Source organism: Passer montanus, unplaced genomic scaffold, assembly GCF_014805655.1.
Source record: "Passer montanus isolate IOZ18808 unplaced genomic scaffold, ASM1480565v1 scaffold54, whole genome shotgun sequence".
NCBI lineage: Eukaryota > Metazoa > Chordata > Aves > Passeriformes > Passeridae > Passer > Passer montanus.
The window spans coordinates 4233535-4252742 of NW_024370374.1; the positions used below are offsets into that span (position 1 = coordinate 4233535).

At 36.2% G+C, this 19208-nt stretch overlaps 1 protein-coding gene across 2 annotated transcripts in view; it reads right to left on the reverse strand.

The window, feature by feature from the left end:
* Window positions 1-34: 34 nt before the first annotated feature.
* ANO3 (anoctamin 3) overlaps window positions 35-19208 on the reverse strand; it is an 88125-nt gene continuing 68951 nt past the window's right edge. Inside the window, exons 18-27 of one of the 2 annotated variants that reach the window (XM_039725122.1) lie at window positions 18348-18384; window positions 16224-16335; window positions 14988-15045; window positions 13424-13521; window positions 11817-11962; window positions 11558-11710; window positions 10765-10912; window positions 9486-9566; window positions 8545-8650; window positions 35-7681 (exon numbers count right to left, since the gene is read on the reverse strand). In XM_039725122.1, the coding sequence (XP_039581056.1) occupies window positions 7499-7681; window positions 8545-8650; window positions 9486-9566; window positions 10765-10912; window positions 11558-11710; window positions 11817-11962; window positions 13424-13521; window positions 14988-15045; window positions 16224-16335; window positions 18348-18384 (1122 nt within the window). In that variant the 3' untranslated portion in view covers window positions 35-7498. The remainder of the gene's footprint in view (window positions 7682-8544; window positions 8651-9485; window positions 9567-10764; window positions 10913-11557; window positions 11711-11816; window positions 11963-13423; window positions 13522-14987; window positions 15046-16223; window positions 16336-18347; window positions 18385-19208) is intronic. The other variant, XM_039725123.1, reaches the window with a different exon arrangement.

Sequence of the window (19208 nt, forward strand, 5' to 3'; positions counted from 1 at the left end):
CTAGTAAAAGCAGTACAACATAAAGGACTTACGAATTTATTTAGTTTTATATTTATATAAAAACAAAATATTTTTATAGTTATTTATACAGCTAGACCGAATTTTAAAACTCAGTCTAGCCGTGCCTTGAGGCCAAAATAATTGAATATTTAATTGTTATAAATGCCTGAGCCAAGTATGACCCTGAAATTACTTTCTTACAAGACTATGGTTTGAATGCTCATGAGCACTCACTTTTCAAGTACACAATTGCTTTTAATTATCTTTGAATAGTTGGAATAATACAGCTCACAGCCTTTTTCAAAGATATCCAAGTTTATTACTGGAAAAAAAAAAGTAATAATCAAATGTGCATGATACAGCAAGTAGTTGCATTTTATATGTAAACCTTGATAAAGTAAACAGCATTCCAAAGACAAATTTATGCCAAAAGTGTCTTACAACACTGAATCAGATTTACAATGTTTTCCTCAGTGAATTCTTTTACTTCTGGGGTACATAGCTGCTTGTAAAAGCAATCTTAAAACACAAAATAAACCGAAAGCTGACATGCTGGAGGAACTTTTTTACAGCTTTTGCACAGAAAAGTAGATTTCTCCAAAAACGCTCTCTGATACTGTAAACTTGTTTTAAATATTACTTACAAAGTGTAGATTTATGAGTAGAAAAAATAGCTGAAATTTTGTTCTTGCTGCTTACTTAGAAACCAAGTTGTATTTAAACATTACATAAATTTCAAATATATACACATTTTAAGAAATCTCTTATGCTCATGATATTGCAAGTTAGCCAGGACTATCAGAGTAAAAAAAGGACTGAACTATTTTATTCAGTTAGATTTTACATGAGATTATTTCAAATAACTGAAATTTCAGTGATACTACTCTAGGTAAAAATTAGAGTCAACGGTTTGGAAGATTTTTCAATACGCAACTCCAAGTCATTTAAATAGAATAGAATTTAAATAAAATGTGATCTGATTTTTTTTCATTATTAACAGAAAAATCATCATGTTCTCAGTGGTTAAAATCTCCTTAGCTTTAGACTCCTTTGGGTTTAATCCTAATTTCTCACCCTGTTGCATCCTTACAAGTAGCTCAAGTCAGTAAGAATGCAAACTCCAGAGAGCAGCTAGCACTACAGAGGTTGTATCAAGAAGACAGAATGAGCCAACAAAACCCACACACGGTCATTTTGAGTGCAGTGAGCAGGGAATACACCATTACATTTCAAGACCACATCCCAGTCCTGGATTTAAAAAGTTCCTGTACACCATGGAACAGTGCAGTGATTTCCCTACTGTGCCTTGTTGTGCCATTAGAACTTTGTGCTGTTGTGGTAACATTGTGCTATTATGGTTATGCCAAGCTTGTGACAATCCAAATTTCTAGTAAATGTGTTTGCAATGGCACTATCAGATAAAAATTGTCAAAACGAATCCATCGTAGAAAATTTAGAATTATACAACTGTGCAGGGAATTTAGGATGTATGTGCATGTGTAGGAAGGGACGTTAGGAGAAAATACTGTGGTGCTTGAGGAAGTGACTTAAAGGACAGGAACAGCACGGGTAGAGGTGCCCCATACTGCCTCACACTGCTTCCTTCCACCAAGGCATACTGATTTGTAAAAAGCACCAGACAGACTGCTATTTGTGCATTTTCTGCTTTGGCATCTCAGTCAGGGACATCCAAGAACAGCCTGTAAAAAAAAATCTGCTGTTACAGAATTGCCCTGGAAACGGACGGGACTGTCACCCAGAAGGCAGTGTGCAATAAAACACTGAGGATAAGTAAAGAATGAGCCAAAGGAGAGAAAAAAGAAAAGATTGGGAGGCCTGTCCCCATGCTTCATCCTCAAACCCTTATCTTTCAGAACCTGTTGCAATTCTGGAGCAAAACTTTCTGGAGTGAACAGGAGCCCTTTGCTGCCTTCTGGTCATTCTCACCTCCAAATGCTTAATTTGATCTCAGAAGAACGTGTGTTTTGCAAGCACGAGGTTGAGTATGAAAGGACTCCGGGAATTTTTTAAGCTACCATATTTTCTATTACAGGAATATAGGTCAGAATTCACTTAAACACTTCCAAAAAGTGTCACTGTATGCATGTTAGTCAGACAAAATATGTACTGGAACCAAGTAACAGGTCTGCCTAGAAGTGGAATTCTATTTGAATACCAGAATCAGTCTTAACATCAAATAATTATTACAAAATGCTGCCCTTATACTTGTTTCAAACTTTGCCCCCAAACATGCAACATCAGCACTTTATGAGGATTCCAAAAAAAATATAATGCTTCTGGAAGTACTAGTGCATTATAAGTGATTACTGATACCACTAATTTTTTCTCTGTCCATTTTCTTAATAGAAACTAAATAGAAAATGTGGGGTTTTTTTTATTTTCCATCAACATTATCACATTCATAAGTAGCTGTTTGCATAAAATTAGGTTTTTTTGATAAGGCTATTGCCCAGTAGATATTAAAAACCTAGTTTATAATAGTTTGAATGAAAATTGGTGACATTTACAGGCTAACTATGCTAATTTGACTCCAAAAAACTGTGACATAATGCAAAAGTTTGCTAAGTCCCACAGGGCCATGTAGGACTTGGCAGGTAACTCCAATGGATTCCATGGCTCCAGAAATTCTCTCTGGCAACATTCCCAGTTGGAGTCTCCAGTGGAGGAAGCCACAGAAGGATGTGCATTACACACATGATTAGACTGATCATCTTAATGGCACATTAAGAATAAAACATCACCAAAATTCTGGCCTTTCCCCATATTAATACTTGCCCTGAAGCTGTTTCCCAAGGTATTTTTCCTTCTGTAGAACTTTTTATGACAGAAACTTCTGGAAATGCATTAATTTTTCCATTAAGGTATTTATCTACTAACCTATATTTACCAGTCTGTCTAGATATTTTCCTTCTGAGCTTTCCACAAATGAGGACACAATTGAGCCTAATTGTGCCTCAGAAGACAATTTATGACAAGTTGTTGTTGGAAAAGGGCACAGCTGGTGTGTATTTCATACTAGTGAAGATATGTACTTCCAAAGAAACACCTAACAAAAAACAAAAGCTCACTTATCATCCATCATCACTATTGAAATTTTAGCCCTGTCACCATTTTCTCTATAAATCCTTTAATGAAAAGGGTTAGGAAAAAATTGAAACAATAACGTTGGAAACCATCATCAAAATTACCAGGTCCAATCTTTGACCAAATATCACCATGACAAATCACCACACTAAGTGCCATGTGAAGTCATTTCTTGAAGACTTCCAAGGATGGTGACCCCACCACCTCCCAGGACAGCCCGTTCCAATGCCTTCAATGAAAAAATTCTTCCTGATGCCCAACCTGAACCTCACTGTGTGCAGCCTGAGGTTATGTTCCTTTGACTTGTCCCTAGGTGCCTGGTAGAAGAGGCTGACTCCCACCTTGCTGCAGTCTCTTTCCAGGTAGCCGTGGAGAGTGGTAAGACTCCTCTGAACCTCCTCATCGAACTGAACAACCACGGCTCCTTCAGCCACTCCTCCTATGACTTAATCTCTCCAGATGCCTCACCAGCTTGACTGCCCTTCTCTGGACATGCTCCAGCACCTCAGTGTCTGTCTGGAACTGAGGGGCCCAGAGCTGGACACAGGTCTCAATGCATGGCCTCAGCAGTGCCAGGTGCAGGGGAACAACCAGTGCCCTGCTCCTGCTGCCCACACTGTTTCTGACACAGGCCAGGACGCCCCTGGCCTTGGTGCCCACCTGGGCACAGCTGGCTCATGTTCAGCTGCTGTTCCAGCACCCCCAGGCCCTTTTCCACTCTGCCCCAGCCTGCAGCACTGCAATGGGCTCTTGTGATCCAGGGACAAGACCTGGCACTTGGCCACACTGAGCACTCCACCAGCCTGGGGCCATGGATCCAGCCGGTCCAGGTCCCTCTGCAGAGCAACTGTCCCACCCAGCTCAGGATTGTCTGCAAACTCACTGAGGATGCCCTTGATCCCCTTGTCCAGATCACTGATAAAGACACTAAACAGAACTGGCCCCAAAAGAAGTGGTTCACTTGGACAGCCACTCCTGACCAGCTGCTAGCTGGATAAACAGCGTTCACTGCCACCCTCTGGGCATGGCCATATCCAGCTTTAACCCACCTAAGAGTGCACCTGCTGCCACCTTCTCCAGGAGAATGCCATGGGTGACAGTTTCCAAGGCTTTACTGAACTCATTGTGACATTTGCCTTGTTTCCAAATGTCCAAAGAAGGATGCTCAATCAGTGTGCTGTGGGAGCCTGAGCTCAACATTCAGGCAAGCCTTAGCACTCAGTTGTGAATACTCCTAATGCCTCCCTCTTTGCAGAGACAAAGTTGGGGGAACCTCTCATTAGGATGGCCAATAAAACAGAATTTTTATCTTCCTTTTTTTATTCACCAAAATTCAGATCTCACACATTAGGCACAAATTTAGAATAAGAAGTTGTAAGAAATGAGGTGTATATCACATATCTGCACTTTGTGCCATTTCTGAAATGGAAATTTCTTTTGTCTGAATCAAGATGCAGAATTTGGTTAAGCATAATTAACACATTTTGAACAAATACTTCATATATAAAAAATCCAGTTGCTCATGCAGTCTCTCTAAGGGCGCATGCATAGAGCAAACTTTTCATAGATTAGATCTGCAATGATCTAAAGCATTTTTGCACAAACTGAGGTTCTAAAGCTTTGTCAAACTTCACAAATGCAGCCTGCATGCATAGTCTAGTCATACTAGTCATTTGTTTGAAAAGACAATATTTAGAATATTAAAAGATCATTCACCATTCAAAAAATACATTATTCCTGAGGACAGTGTGTGCCTTATTCTTTAGGAAAATAACGTGCAATCAATGAAAACAGCATACTGAGCAAAGTCTAGCAAAAAGGTTTCTCAGCTCAAGCAAATGGCTAGACAGTGGCTAGGCCTGTTGATGTCCTCCAAAAGTAAAGGACACACAGCGTGTTTCTCCAAAATTCTTGTGCTTTCCCAGTGCATAAAATACATCATGTCAGATCTACATACTTGCCTTTCATATACTCCTATATCCCAGTGTCAAAAAAATTTCATCATATGTATATACGTAAATCTCAAATACAAAAAGGTTTTATTAATGTGGTTTTTAAATTTCAATTGGAATTTGCCTAGGTATGTATTGACATGTGCCAATATGAATAGCAGAAACAAGAAAGTATAAAATGTTTCTGATTTTTGCCTGATTTCACCTTGTATCTTTCTAACTTGGGCCAGCCAAGACATTTTGCTTTTAGAGTAAAGATTAAAAAAAGCTCATTTGTGACCTTCTGAGGCATTCAAATATTATCACAAGGTGGCACACAAATAAGAACTGTGACACACAGTTACTGCTGTCAAACAGTGCTTGACAGTACATGGAATGAGACAGAGACAATAAATTAAATCATACCTTGTGATTCTATTAGCACTGAAGAGAGTGCAGTAATTTTTTTCTGATAATGACTCCTGAGGAACTTAATGCACAACCCAGAAGATGAAGGAACAAAACAGCCTTTCGAAAACATGGCAAGCTGAGTTCCATCCACCCTTTATCACAGAACAAATGGGTAAGGTACCTGATTGGGCCAGATCTTCAACTTTCTTTCCTCCTTTCATGCAGTACTATAGATACTCCTACAAGTGCCTTGTCTGGTAACAGAGCTGAAATTAACCAAGAAAGCTCATGAATGTGGTGAAACAACTGAAGAACTTAAAAGTCTGATGTTAGGCTCTCTGGATAAAACAGATCTTATTTACCTACTTTGATGGGCTCTTGACTCTTGAAATTAACTTCAGTTAAATAAAATTACTGTGCTAAAAATGCAAGTGAAAACTTGAATCACACTTTTTAATTGCATAGGATAATGTAAATAGCAAAAATTCAGGTCTTCCCCTATTTGTCAGCAGTCATTTTGCTGCAGCTTTATTCCTAAAAATAATGTCAAAACTTGTAGACTTTGTAGGTACTGTGCTTTGCTGACTCTTGGTTTTTTAGATTTTTCTCATCCAATACAGAGAAGCATTATTTAAAACTGAACAAGAGAAACAGAACAACTGTAACTCTGTTTATCCATTTCCTTCCCTGCAAGGTATCCCTTCAAATTTGTGTAAACATTAAGCGCCTTTCCTGTATTATGAAATGTTAGTAACAGATGATTTCATCACCAAAATGTGACTATTAACCACAAGCAACACTGCAGTATGCTGTTTACACATAAAAACTGAAATTTGATTCTTCAATGAACATCTACTTTTTTAGTGATTTTATCAAAAAAATCCTCCCCAAAGTGTAAGGAGGCATATTAATAATAATAGTAAATACCATGTGTATGCATTTATATACAATCTGTATACATACTTGCCTGTATCTAGCTCCAGTGTTATGACATATTTAGGCCAATAAAAGAAGTGTACATTACTGCAACGTTTACTATTACAACAGGAAGAACATTGTTACAAATTGTTCTTCTTCTCTTTCCCTGAACAAGCAAGCCACAATGTTCTACTGTATGTCTCATATATATCAGCAGAAGCTTGCATACTATAAAGATATAATTATTTTGAACAGAAAGTCATTTGCACTGCGTGGGAGTATTTCAAGTCAACACTCTGTGAAGTCATGGAGTAACTGCCCAGGAAGATCAAGAGGAATAGTAACACAGATAGCATGAAAATGACAGTTCTTTCATCTTCGAAGCATGTGGAGATGGCCTTCCACACACAAAAGTGCAAGGACAACTCAACAGCTGTGTAATTTTCAAACAGAAAACTACCTTCTCCTGATGTTGCTGTTTTCTTTCTGAATTTAAACTTTTGGTTTTCAATTAAATGGATAAATTAATGACACTGATGTGCAAATCTTAAACTGCATAGTATATATTTAGCAGCCACAGACCCCATTTTTAGGGTAGGACCACATCCACAATCTCAACAAGAGACTAGGACAAACCTGACAAAACAGTAAGCCTGAAAGATCAAGTCTTGGCCACAAAGGCAACAACTGCTCTTTTCTTTAGAGGCATTACAAATGGAGCTGAGCAATCAGAAGCTGTAGAAGTAGTGGATGTCACATAAGTTGGTTTTAGTCATGCCCCTACTCTATAGGTTCACAGGTAATTTTCTGTTTTCATCATGCTGATAGTGTCTTCATAAACAGCATGAATATCCATCGCCTTTTTTAAAAACAGCATCCAGATTTTTACTCTGTCTGCACATTTCTGAATGCCAGTTGTCATTGGAGCTCATCACAGACCAGTTACAGGTAAGGCTTTTCATTGACATCACTGGAAACATGTATTTCTCTGTGCCCACCAAAGTATGCAACTGTACTGCCTAGCAAGAACACACATTCACCACCACCAGATCTCACACCGATGCCAGACGGACTTCATTTTGCAACTTCACTCTCCAATTTCAAACAGTGTTTTTGTTGTATCATGGTAGTGACTAAGGCCATTCGTGGTGATACTGTTTTCCATTCTTTTTCCTTTCTCTTTGCAAATGTTCCAGTTCAGCCTCATACATCATTTCCTGGACTAAGTATTTCTCTCTTCTCATTCTGTCACACAAGTCTTTGGGTATGTCTGGAATTAGGTAGGCAATGAAAGACTTTATTCCAAAAACAAGGTGCTGAAAAGAAAAACAAAAATAATTGCTTAACGTGAGTATTCCTTAATAAAGTATTCCTTTATAGGACTACATTTTAGAGCTTAAAAGTCTGTGGCAAAACTGGAACTGAGATTCAATTTGTGACTGAAAGTCTTTGGTTTTTGGTAATAAAAACATTCCTATGGGAGCAAATAAGTGATCTAAAAGAAATGGAAAAATGCTGAAGTTTTCTAAAAAGGAAAACAAAGGGTAGAGTTAGTGACTTAAATGAAGATGTGACTACAGGATATGCTATGTTTGATCAACAAATGCCAACTCTACCTACAAGCAGTCTTTGTTCAGGGCTTATCAAGAAAACAGGTAATCAGAGTCCTGGGTAGCATGCAGTACATACTTCAATCTTAGGATGTATGTTTCTATTTTTACATTAGCCTAGAATCATCTATCATTCTCCTGACACATATTTAGGTAATTAGAGTCCTGGGTAGCAGTACATACTTCAATCTTAGGATGTATGTTTCTATTTTTACATTAGCCTAGAATCATCTATCATTCTCCTGACACATATTCTACCTTGCAATAACTGTGCCTAATACACACAAAACTTGCACTTCTTTTTCAATAGGAAAGATTGGGCAGGGAACCAACATGATGTATAAGATGACTGTTAAGGAAATATGATTTTAGCGGAGTTCTACAGCAAGTGCATGCTCTGTCAATTCTGTTTGAAGTAGCTGATAGTCAACAGTTTAGGGAAGACAATTTTTTTTCCTCTGTCTTGACTGTAATGAACAAACAATTGATTAAAATGACAATTTACTTATAGGATGACTATAACTCAACTCAGAAAAGGTGGAAAGGGATTGCTCCCTTCCACAACTAACCTCAAACACTATGATGAAGGCCAGCCGTGCTGCCAGGACATGCCAAAACTGCAAAGTGAATTCATATGGAGTCGAACTCCACGGTGGGGCTCTGTAGTCTCTGTACCTGCAGAGCAAAGAGAAACCCAGTGAGTTACCCTGTGCTCCCTTGAGCAATTAAAACTTTTGACATGGTCAAGTGGTCTCTAGTTCATCCCAGACCTGGCTAAAAGGAGAGAAACTGAAGTGAAAATAGACTTCAAGAGGAGTTAAACTGAAAAGGAGAGCTGTCCAGAACACAAGCTATTAAATAAAGCTGTTTATGAGACAGTACTTTTTGCTTCAAAAAAACCAGAGCAAATGGTTTCTTTTATTGTTACAAAGCTGGAGTGTTAAGTGTGTTGATTCTAAATTCTTGCTTTTGCTTATAAGCATTTGAGAGTCTCCAGACAAAGTTTGCATAAATGAAATATTATTCTAATTTTAAATAATGCTCACTGCAAAACTAAGTCAGAAAACAGGAGTGCACTCTTGTCCTATTTCATTTTTGTGCTGTATTTCTTATAGTCATCTGCATAATTGTCATTAATTTCAGCCTGGGTTAGAGAGGTAACAAAAACCTTAATTGTATATTTTAATTTGACTTCAGAAAGCTTAACAAAATTGAAATGAGAATTTTTACCCTTCTTGGCAGCTGGTAAACCTTTAAATAAAATAATTCATAGAAACATAAAAGATAATGACTTGCAAGAGTTCTACAAAAACTTCAACACTGATTTCCAATATGTTAGCAGTGTATCCTACCACACTCTCTTTGCACCTGAGGCCTCCACGTTGAACAAACATGAACTCCAATGCTTTTATGGGCAAAAAAGAAATGCCAGCAATTTCAGCACTTTTAATTTACTGCTTAATTTAATGTCCATGCCTGCATTACAGTGAGCGAGAGCAAGGCTACGTACCGACAGTATCCTGTGTATCCCATCCCAAGTTCACTCAAATCAAATACTGACAAACTGCTGTTGACATATCCTTTTAAGCATCTGAAAGAAAAAGCCACATGGGCAGCACTTTCTTCATAAAGTGGTTATTCAATAAACATCCTGTATGCAAACATTTTCTGCTATCAGATACTGTGAACATAATACTTTATTTGCTTATCGGGACAAAAGGAAATCTAAAATTCATGCAGAGAAGTAAAGTTTACTGGGAAAAAAAAAAAAGACTAACATCTTTTTCAGCTATAGCACTGTTTAAAAGTCTATTTTCAGCAATTCTTAAAGTTTTGCTTTTTACCTGCTGGGAGATATAAAACAAAAATTGTTGCTACAATGTTTTTGACTGTTTTCTAAAATTACTGAACTTCAAAAGATGGATAGAAAAGCAGAAAGCAGAATAATTTAAGACCCTTGCAGAATTGGCCACCAATAATGCAGCATATACAAAAAAATAACAGGTTTTATGAGTTTTCACCAAGAGTAAAACAAACAGTGTATATATACCAACAGTTATATTAAAGGCAAAAATGTATTACTATTAATTGCAGAAATCATATAAATATATTGATTTATGACTGTAGGAGTGAATTTTTGCTGTTACTTGAAAACCACAGACATGAAAGATATCCTATCTTCTTTGATCTGCCTTGTAACTTAAGCATATTTGAAAGTCAAAGAAGATATAAGAACAGATGCATGAGGAATCCTTTTATAATCTGCATCTTCAGGTTTGCTGTAATACCTCAAACCACTAGTGACAAAAGAAGAAATAGAATTACATAGTTCTCTCCTAAATGGGTAGGGTGCATCAAGCACTAACATTTTTCTGACACTGTCTCTTTTCATCCTATCCCACCTCACTATTTTTGCCCTCTCTTTTCCTGTGACAGCCCAGGAAGAGTAAATCACTATTTTTGGGAGCATATATGTGTGTTTGGGAATGTACCGGGAGAAGACAGCATAGACCTACCGCAGAGAAGAGGAAAAGCCTATCTAGAAAAGATCTGAAAACTGATGCAATGTACAGACTTTTTTGTTTGCATTCAGGAGGAAAGAGATGATTTTCCACTTTATATAAAGAGCTACTTTGCAAACTCTTGGGAATGGCTGACTTACTCTTCACATCTGGGATGGTTTGCACAGATGAAAAGAAATGTATCTGACATATGTTATCATAGAAATACAGCAGTAAATTGTGCTTCCACTCAAAAATACATGAATATATAAAGAAAATACTAATTACTTTTCTTGTCTGTACCCTTGATCTGTACAGGGACCATATTTGTAAGCATAGACAAAACGAGGAATGTAATCAGAAGTAATGGCAATAACAAAGGCATTGGTGATGACAGCCAGAACTCCAATTCCTTCCAGAATTCCATACCAAATACCTAGAAACAAGAGAAATGTCAACAAAGTAGTCAGTTTTTTATAGTCATATGAAGTCATATAAAGTCATACTAGTGATAATAAAGTCATCATACAGTTTTCTTTTCTTGTTGAGAATGAGCTGAGACAGAAAAACTAGTCAAGATGAAGCCATGTCCCCAGCCCACATTGCAGCCACCACCCATGCCACCCAAATAAAATTTTACAACAGGGCACACCCTGCTGAGAGGATACAGCCAAGTAACAAAGGCATAATGGTAATTTTTTGTTATGAAGGCCAAATAGGAGGTTCTGGAAAAAGTTTTCTTATTTAATTCAATTTTGAATTACAAGTTAATTCAGTCCTTTTATTTAATTTCTAAATTTAATTTATTTTAGACCTAGACCTCCACAAATCAAAAGCCTGAAATACTTTTAGCCCGTTTTCAATATTCAAATTATTATGATTCCTTATTGCAAATGGGAAACAAACTTGAGGAATCCTCTTTGCAAATCAACTAACTGCCCTTTTGTTGCCAAAAAGGAAAGCTGTCTCTGAAATCTGCTGGTTACGTTACCATCTTGACACATTAAATATTTCAGGTTGCTCTCAAAAGGAAAACCCAAAGAGATGGCAGCTGACGGTGGCAGCCACTGGGCTCTCTCACCTATATCTGTTGCCCTTGCAGGCATGGGTCTTCGCCACTGAGTGACAAACTTGTATGCATCCAACCTGATTTCTATGATGTTGTTGAGCAGTGCCAGGAGAGGTGCCAGGGGGAAGGCAGCAACAAAGATGGTAGTAAAGCCAAACTGTAAAACTAGACAGGCATTTCTGTGGTTAGAAATTGGAAATTCAAAACATCTTTTAACATGGAACATAGTTCTACCTTCTGAAGAAAACCAACACCTCCCAGATTTGCTCACCCATCTCTAGATATTCGTCCATTAAACCATGGAGATTCATAGGCTGCAGATTCCAATCTTTTTCCCACTGAGGTAGAGAAATTTTATTCTCCATTGATTGCCCTCTTCTCTTCATTTTACGTCGTGACCACCAATTCTGTAATAAACTTAATTAGATAAAGAGAGTATTAATGACTGTATCTGCTCACAGATTTAAAATATGTTCTGGTACTGGTCTGAAATAAGCAGGCCTATTTTGAAGAGCATCTGGATGATTACTTAAATATTTTATGGAAAATCTTACAATATCCTCTTAGATACAATGCAAAGAACTTATAAAAGATCTCATAATTCTGCATTATAATTTTAATTGTCTTTAATGTAGCATGTTTGGCATTGTACAAATAAGCTTTTCAGAATGGAACATGCTTGCACACACTTTTTTTATTCTGGTAGGATTTACGTGAATGACTAAATAAAATTTAAAAAAATTTAAAAAATCATGCATAGCAAGTGTACTAAAAAGTAAATAATGCTTTATTTCAATCCTGTAAAAGACAAACCAGGTCAGTGGAACTCAATAAGAATGCCATAGTAAAATACACTGGATAGTACAATACATATATTTTTGAACAAACCTAAAGGTCTAGATGTTCTACTGAATATTTCTTTTCTTAAAGCCAGAAAAAGCATTTAAAAAGCTGTTACTGTATGTGAAAATATTTAAGACTATTCTTCATAAAGCTGTACAAAGATCTTTTCACAAAGTAGTCATAAATAATAAGGAGACAGTAGGCTCATGAATTAAACTGTTATTTAAATGAAAAATATTATCTAGTACTGACACATGGACCAACTAAAGACTACTATTTGTTTCTAGATAATATGGAAAACAGACTAAAGATGGGAAATAATGTTCTTGTATGTATTTTCATAAAAAGGATGCCTTTTTTTCTCCCAACCTAATTTAGTGTTTGGCTCTTGATCTCTCTCGTTACTGAAAGAGCAGTTTGTTTGTTTGAAAGATAAACTGTTGCCTCTGTTGCAAACAATGGTTTTGTCAAAACAAAACATTTCTTTCCGTAACAGAATATAAGCATGTTCTAAAATAAATTTTAGACAAAGTTAACATCCTGCTTGGCTGAGAAGACAGGAAGCCTGGCAGTTCAAGTAGGTTTCTCAATTTCAAAAATCCTCATTCCGCAACATACAGTACATTGTCCCTCATGTGCAGAACAACTGCAATTGCAAGCTGTGAGCAAAATCCTTTCTGACATATTTTCAAGGCTGAGACTTCAATTTGATCAGTATTTGATGATCAACATTTTACAGGAAACATATTCTTAGTTTCAAGAGAAGTGTAAGACTCTTTGCCCATTAGTCACTTCAGAGGCTGAATATCTCCGTATTATGGAAAATGAAATCATAATAAACAACTGAGATGCTTAACATACCCTGAGAATCTTTATCTCAGAGTGGAAAATAAGCTCTCCTTGGGAATAAAGCAACAGTATCTGACATGCAACAAGTGAAAACATTCTCCAAATATAAAACCACTTCTCCCTAGCACTGAATCGTGCTAACTCGTATTTACTGGTTTTAAAATTAACTTGAGCATCTGAACTTACGGATAGCCTAGTTCCATGAAGTTGTTCCACATTTGTTTTAAAACCATTATAACTCCCATTTGTAAGCAGAGATCTATCAAGCAGCCACTAGGATGACACTGAAATGAAGTGGAAGAGATCAACAGCTAAAATCAGAGAATTCTTTTACTTTTTATTTGTTCAGAATGTAAATAAAAATGTTAAGTATGTGTGTTGGAAAACACTAATCTCCATCTGCAGAAATATTAAAAGAAATGTTAATAAAATAAATATTAACAGACTGCAGCTGAACAACCTTTAGACATATTGTTAGATATTAGATCATATTGCCTCATTTAAAGGTATGTGTGCTAGATATATGATAAATGATACAGACCATTTCACTTAGACCAATAAGCACTTACTCATTTCAAAAAAATGGAGCAATGTTTCCTTTGCAATAATCTATGTCTAAAGATTTACTAGCAGAATTTCTGGTACTGCTATGTTATCTGGATCTATGTGTGTGTGTGTGCTTTTATATATATATGTACTACCATATTAAAGTGTTAATTACAGAACTATTTTTCAATTCATTGACTAAAAAGTTATAGTATTTTACTCTGTGGCTACCAAGTTTCAATAGAAGAAATCTGTTTTTCAGAGAAGAGAAAAAGCTTCAGCATACTGGTACGTTGCAATTCTAACATTCAAGTTAAATTTTGAAAATACTATTTTTCTTCTTTTAGAACTCTGTAAAATTATAGATTATTTTGGGTTGGAAAGGATCCCCTTAAGATGATCTAGTCCAAACTTCTCCAATAAGTATGGCCATTTTCAACTAGAGGAATCCCATCCAACCTGACTTTGAATGTTTCCAGGGATAAGACATCCATCACCTCTCTAGATAACCTGTCCCAGTGTTTCATCATCCTAATAATAATAAATTTTAAAATTATATTTAAAAAATCTCTTCCTTACAGCTAGTTTAAGTCTAGCCTCTCTTAGTTTAAAATCATGAATCTTTGCCCTGTCTCAACAGGCCTCACTAAAAGTTCATCCCCTTCTTTCATGCAAGCACCTTTAAGTACTGGAAGGCAGTAAAAATGTCTCCTTGGAGCCTTCTCTGCTCCAAGCTGAGTGTCTCCAACTCAGCCTGCCTTCACAGGAGAGCTGCTCCAGCCCTCTGATTAATTTTGTGGCCCTCCTCCGGGCCCATTCCAACAGATCCACTTTTTTCTGTGCTGACAGAAATTTATCAAGTTGATTAAAAAGCTGATGGCTTTATATTTATGTCCTCTATCAAAAAATTCCAAGTACCGGGAGATTCCAATCTCGCAGAAGTCACAGTGCTTGTGAGGTAAGGGACTATTACTGATGATTTTTCCTTAAGGCAGAGGCAGAAAGAGCTCTTATGCCTTGGGCAGAGTCACTCAGCACACTGGAGAACACAGAAGGAAAAACCCATCTCCTGGATCCTATCCTTTGCTATAAATGAGAGTTTAATATTTGCTGCACTCGGAATAATAAAATCTTTAAACTGGGCTTCAGCCACTTCCTTTTTACTCATGGCAATTTCACAGGAACACAAAACATGATTGTTTACCTCTTCCAGCCTCCATCTGTTAAAAAGCTTGTTGTACTTTCCTGGGCGGCCTGCAAATCTGGAAAAGAAGATTTCTGTTTCTCAGTGCACATTCCAGAAACACCTTGTATCGGTAGTTGTTTCATAACATCCACTGAATTCAGGAAATATCAACAGAATAAATCACACAGGCTTAAATCTGGTGTCTGTTGGATATGGAAGCTTCAGAATGCAAACAAAGACCATAATTTTGCAAGTGATCCTAAACTTTTATTACATCCTGAATAAAAATCCTAGCTTCAGAGATTTTAGATGTTAGCTATTCAAACTCTAATCTACTTCTAAGAAGACAAGCAAGCCATTACAACTAACAGGAATTAACTGCAGCACAGGGAACTGCTTGCCCATGTGAAGTGTACACTTGATTTGTAAAACAAATCCCAGCTCTTAATGACCTCAATGAAAGTTATAAAAGAGAGAAAGAAACCCTTGTCTGGTCTTGTTAGATACAGGAGAGAGTAATACACACAGAAATTTTGGTATTGTATAGTGAATACACCACTGAATGCAACAGACGGATTCTCACCAACAGTCTTTACTAGGCTTTTTTGTTTCTTTGCTTGTTTGTTTTTGTCAGTTTTTTTTCCAAACAATCCTGAAGTGAAATTATACTATAAAACTTTATAGAAGATACCCCAACATATTCTGCAGGAATGGTAAGTGAGACCATAACAAAACTGAACTGAATATGAAGCAAGGTTAGATCTGTGCTTTATCTCATGCTCTAACCTAAAAATACATGCAAAAATTGGAGCCAGAATTTCTGCTTCCTGCTTTTGGATAAGATTTGCCAGACAATATTTACTATTTACAGAAATGCATTCTTGGAAATGCAGCTTGAGGAGAATAAAAAAGAAAATATTAATAAAGTCTATTAATACAGGGCTAAATACAGACCCACATCTAGGAAATGGCTGCATTTTCAAAAGTTCTGCCTCCTTATTTAGTAGAAAAGTAATGTACATTCCTATAAAAAAGTAAATTTTTACTCTCTAGTTTCATGAGTAAACATTTCAATGGTCCAACCCTTCCATACATTTAGAAATATTTAGTGTTTTAATTATGCCAAGAATCCAACTCATACCTAAACCTAACAGTTCAAACTGTCCCTGTATTTTCTTCAAATCTATAAAATTAGTGAAGATTTTGAGTTCTGTGCAAGTTTTCTCTGAAGTGCAAGTGGAAAAGATAAGTTACCTGCCAAGAAAAAAGGCGATGTAGAAGATGGAGCTGTTCAAGTTGACAAACTGGAAGAGGAACATTTTCAAGGCAAAGCTGTTTTCCCATTCAGATTCTGTTCTAGGGTGCTCTTCAGAAAGACACATAATAGAAACAAAAATGAAATATACGTTATATAAACAAAAATGAAATTGAGTTATACACAAGTTTGCTCACAAATCAATCAACATTAACAAAACAAATGATGGTTTTAAGTCATGGTGCCCCATCATGTTGCAATTGATTTCTTTTCACTGCCCTGGCTTAGACTATGTTGTTTCTATGTGGAAACAGAAGATAGGAACCCCTTGGTTCAGAATAAAGCACAATACTATGGGAAGAGAGCAGTTTCATTTCCATAAAAAAATTTGGAAAGCAGTGTGAAATTTTTATCTTAAGATTAAAGGTATCTTGATTCAAAGAAAAAAAACTCACCACAAAACCCAACCAACAAACAAAACCCAAACCAACCCCCCAAAAAACCTGAAAGCACTTGGAATCAGTAATGCTGCCAAGGGAAGCAGAGGTGAAAGAGTCACCTGAAAGCTAGTTGATTTCTCATCCAAGGTTCTCACCTTCTAAATACTTCTGTAAAATCTTTACTTCATCCTTAAGAGTTCCCTCACATAAAGCCTGAGGAGGGCCAAACAGTTTATAATTCAATGAGGAAAGGACAGAGGTTCTCTCTTGGCTTCTTTTGGAAAGAAATGTGTGGTAGGGCTACAAGTGTTCTGTGTGGGTCTGCACTGCCTTGGATATCTTTCCTTAAGATTATTTCTGTCAGAATTACAATTTGGTGATCATGTCTACAAATTAATTTTTACAAAATCCATCTTTGATGGACATATCAAACTTGGAATATAGTACATGGGTAAAAGTTTTAAAGCACATGAGCTGTAAAAGCATATGAGCTGTTAAGTCTAAACTGCCTGGATTTGTCAGTTAAAATTCGTACTACTTAAGTACTCTGGTGTACTGATGACTAAATTTGGCTAGAAATATACAGGATAGTACTAGCTTTATGTAAGGACAGTTATTCCCAGAAGGGTGTCCTTTTTTTCTCATGCAAAACACCTTAACAAGAAGAATGAGTTACCTGAAACACCTAATGCTCCATTATGTTTAATTCAAGAAATCTTTTTTGAGAAAAATTCTTTTATGTATCTTGGGAAAAAAATGCTTAAACACTTAAACAATTATTTTCTTTCCCATTCTATGACCCGTAACAATACAAAATACTTTAAAAGGAATAGAAATAATTTTGCCATGAAAGAATACTTCAAAATATTTTAACAATTTGAAAACTTCAAATATTCAAAATATTTAACAATTCTGCATTTTTCTAGCCCGTTCTACTGCCTGTTAGGGGAAGCACTATAAAGCTTTGAGCACCTCATTTAATACTTTAACCAAAAGAGGGAGCTGTGGAATTTAAGCAGCCAGCTGGCATTTAACCAAAACAAGATCACTTGCATATTTTGACACGGGCTAAAAGTGAGCGTGTAAAACGAAACACTAAACAGTAACACATTGACACAACTAGAGATCTTAAATCCTGTCTTTGCTTTCTTGTTTTCTATAAGCTAGAAAGCTTTATGTCTGTGATTGAATCATGACTAGAGGCTTCATATAAAATTTTAATGCTACAGAATTGGAGCTACTATAAAATTCATGACTTAACATTTTTATCTGGGACAAATTAATTTTATCTTAACCCATTTTTTTTTCCATCTGAAAGACAAAATTAAAAATTAATAAAAAATAAACCAAGAATTTGGGGAAAATAGAAAAAAACCTTTAGCATGCTAAGAAAGAATAAGTTTTGACTTTTGCTCCAGAATAAGATTACTATTTTTCACTGAATACCATGAAACATTAAAATTAGAAGAATAAGAAAAAATTCCTTAGTTTTATTTTATTCCCTCACTGAAATAACAATTTATTTTCATTCTGTGATATTTCTCACTTGCTTAGGGAAATGCCAGAAATGTACTTCATAGTTGAAGTTTTCAAAACACTTCTTTAAAGGTAAATTAAGAAGTATACTATAAAGGTATATGCCACAGCCAGCAAGAACCATACCATTAGTAAAGACCTACATACCTAAGTCTGTCAGGAGATAGGCAACCTTTTCATACACCTAAAAAAGAAATGAAATGGTCTAAGTATAGGACATCCTGGCTGTAGTCATGACAAATCCACATAAAAACAAGCATCAAAGCATGGTATTCTCTTGCTCTATAGCACCAAGATATCACAGAACAGTTTTCCTTTGCATGAATATGGACACTGGCTGAGGATATCAGCCTTGTACTGAAAACTTCTCTCTATATATTGACCATCTCGAGTCTTTATTTTAAATAACATTTATCCCCAGGCAGTTGCCAACTCTGAAATATATTTCCTTCAGTATACTACAAATAGCAAGTTATTTTTGATAGCTTTGCTTGTTGTCTTGAATATACATTTTATGATGTGGAGTGATCATACATAATAACAGAAATAACTAGAGGACTCTGATTGGAAGAATTATTTCTTATTGCAGCGAGTTCAATTCCTTAAGAGAACTAAAAGCCAATGCTTGCTGAGTTATTATTCCTTTTTATCTGTTTGTGCTTGCATGGGAACATAAAGACGATAAATAATAATGCAGCTGAAATAACAGAATTTCTGTCCGTGTAATGCTATAACAGCAAATTATTAAACCTGTGCTGTTACATGACAGAAAAAAACCACCAAAATCATCTATCACAGTGATTCCAGGACTGTGCAACACTGGTATCACAGCTGCATTTTAGTAAGAAGTCATTAATCAAAAACAACCTAGAAACCAAATTCAGACAAGAAAAGAATTTAGTTCCAATTAGAATTACATCTCCAATTACAGATCTACTGCAAAAGGTAATATTAAAAAATACAAATGTAAAATGCAGAAATCTGTACCCCTATAACTTGGTGACATAC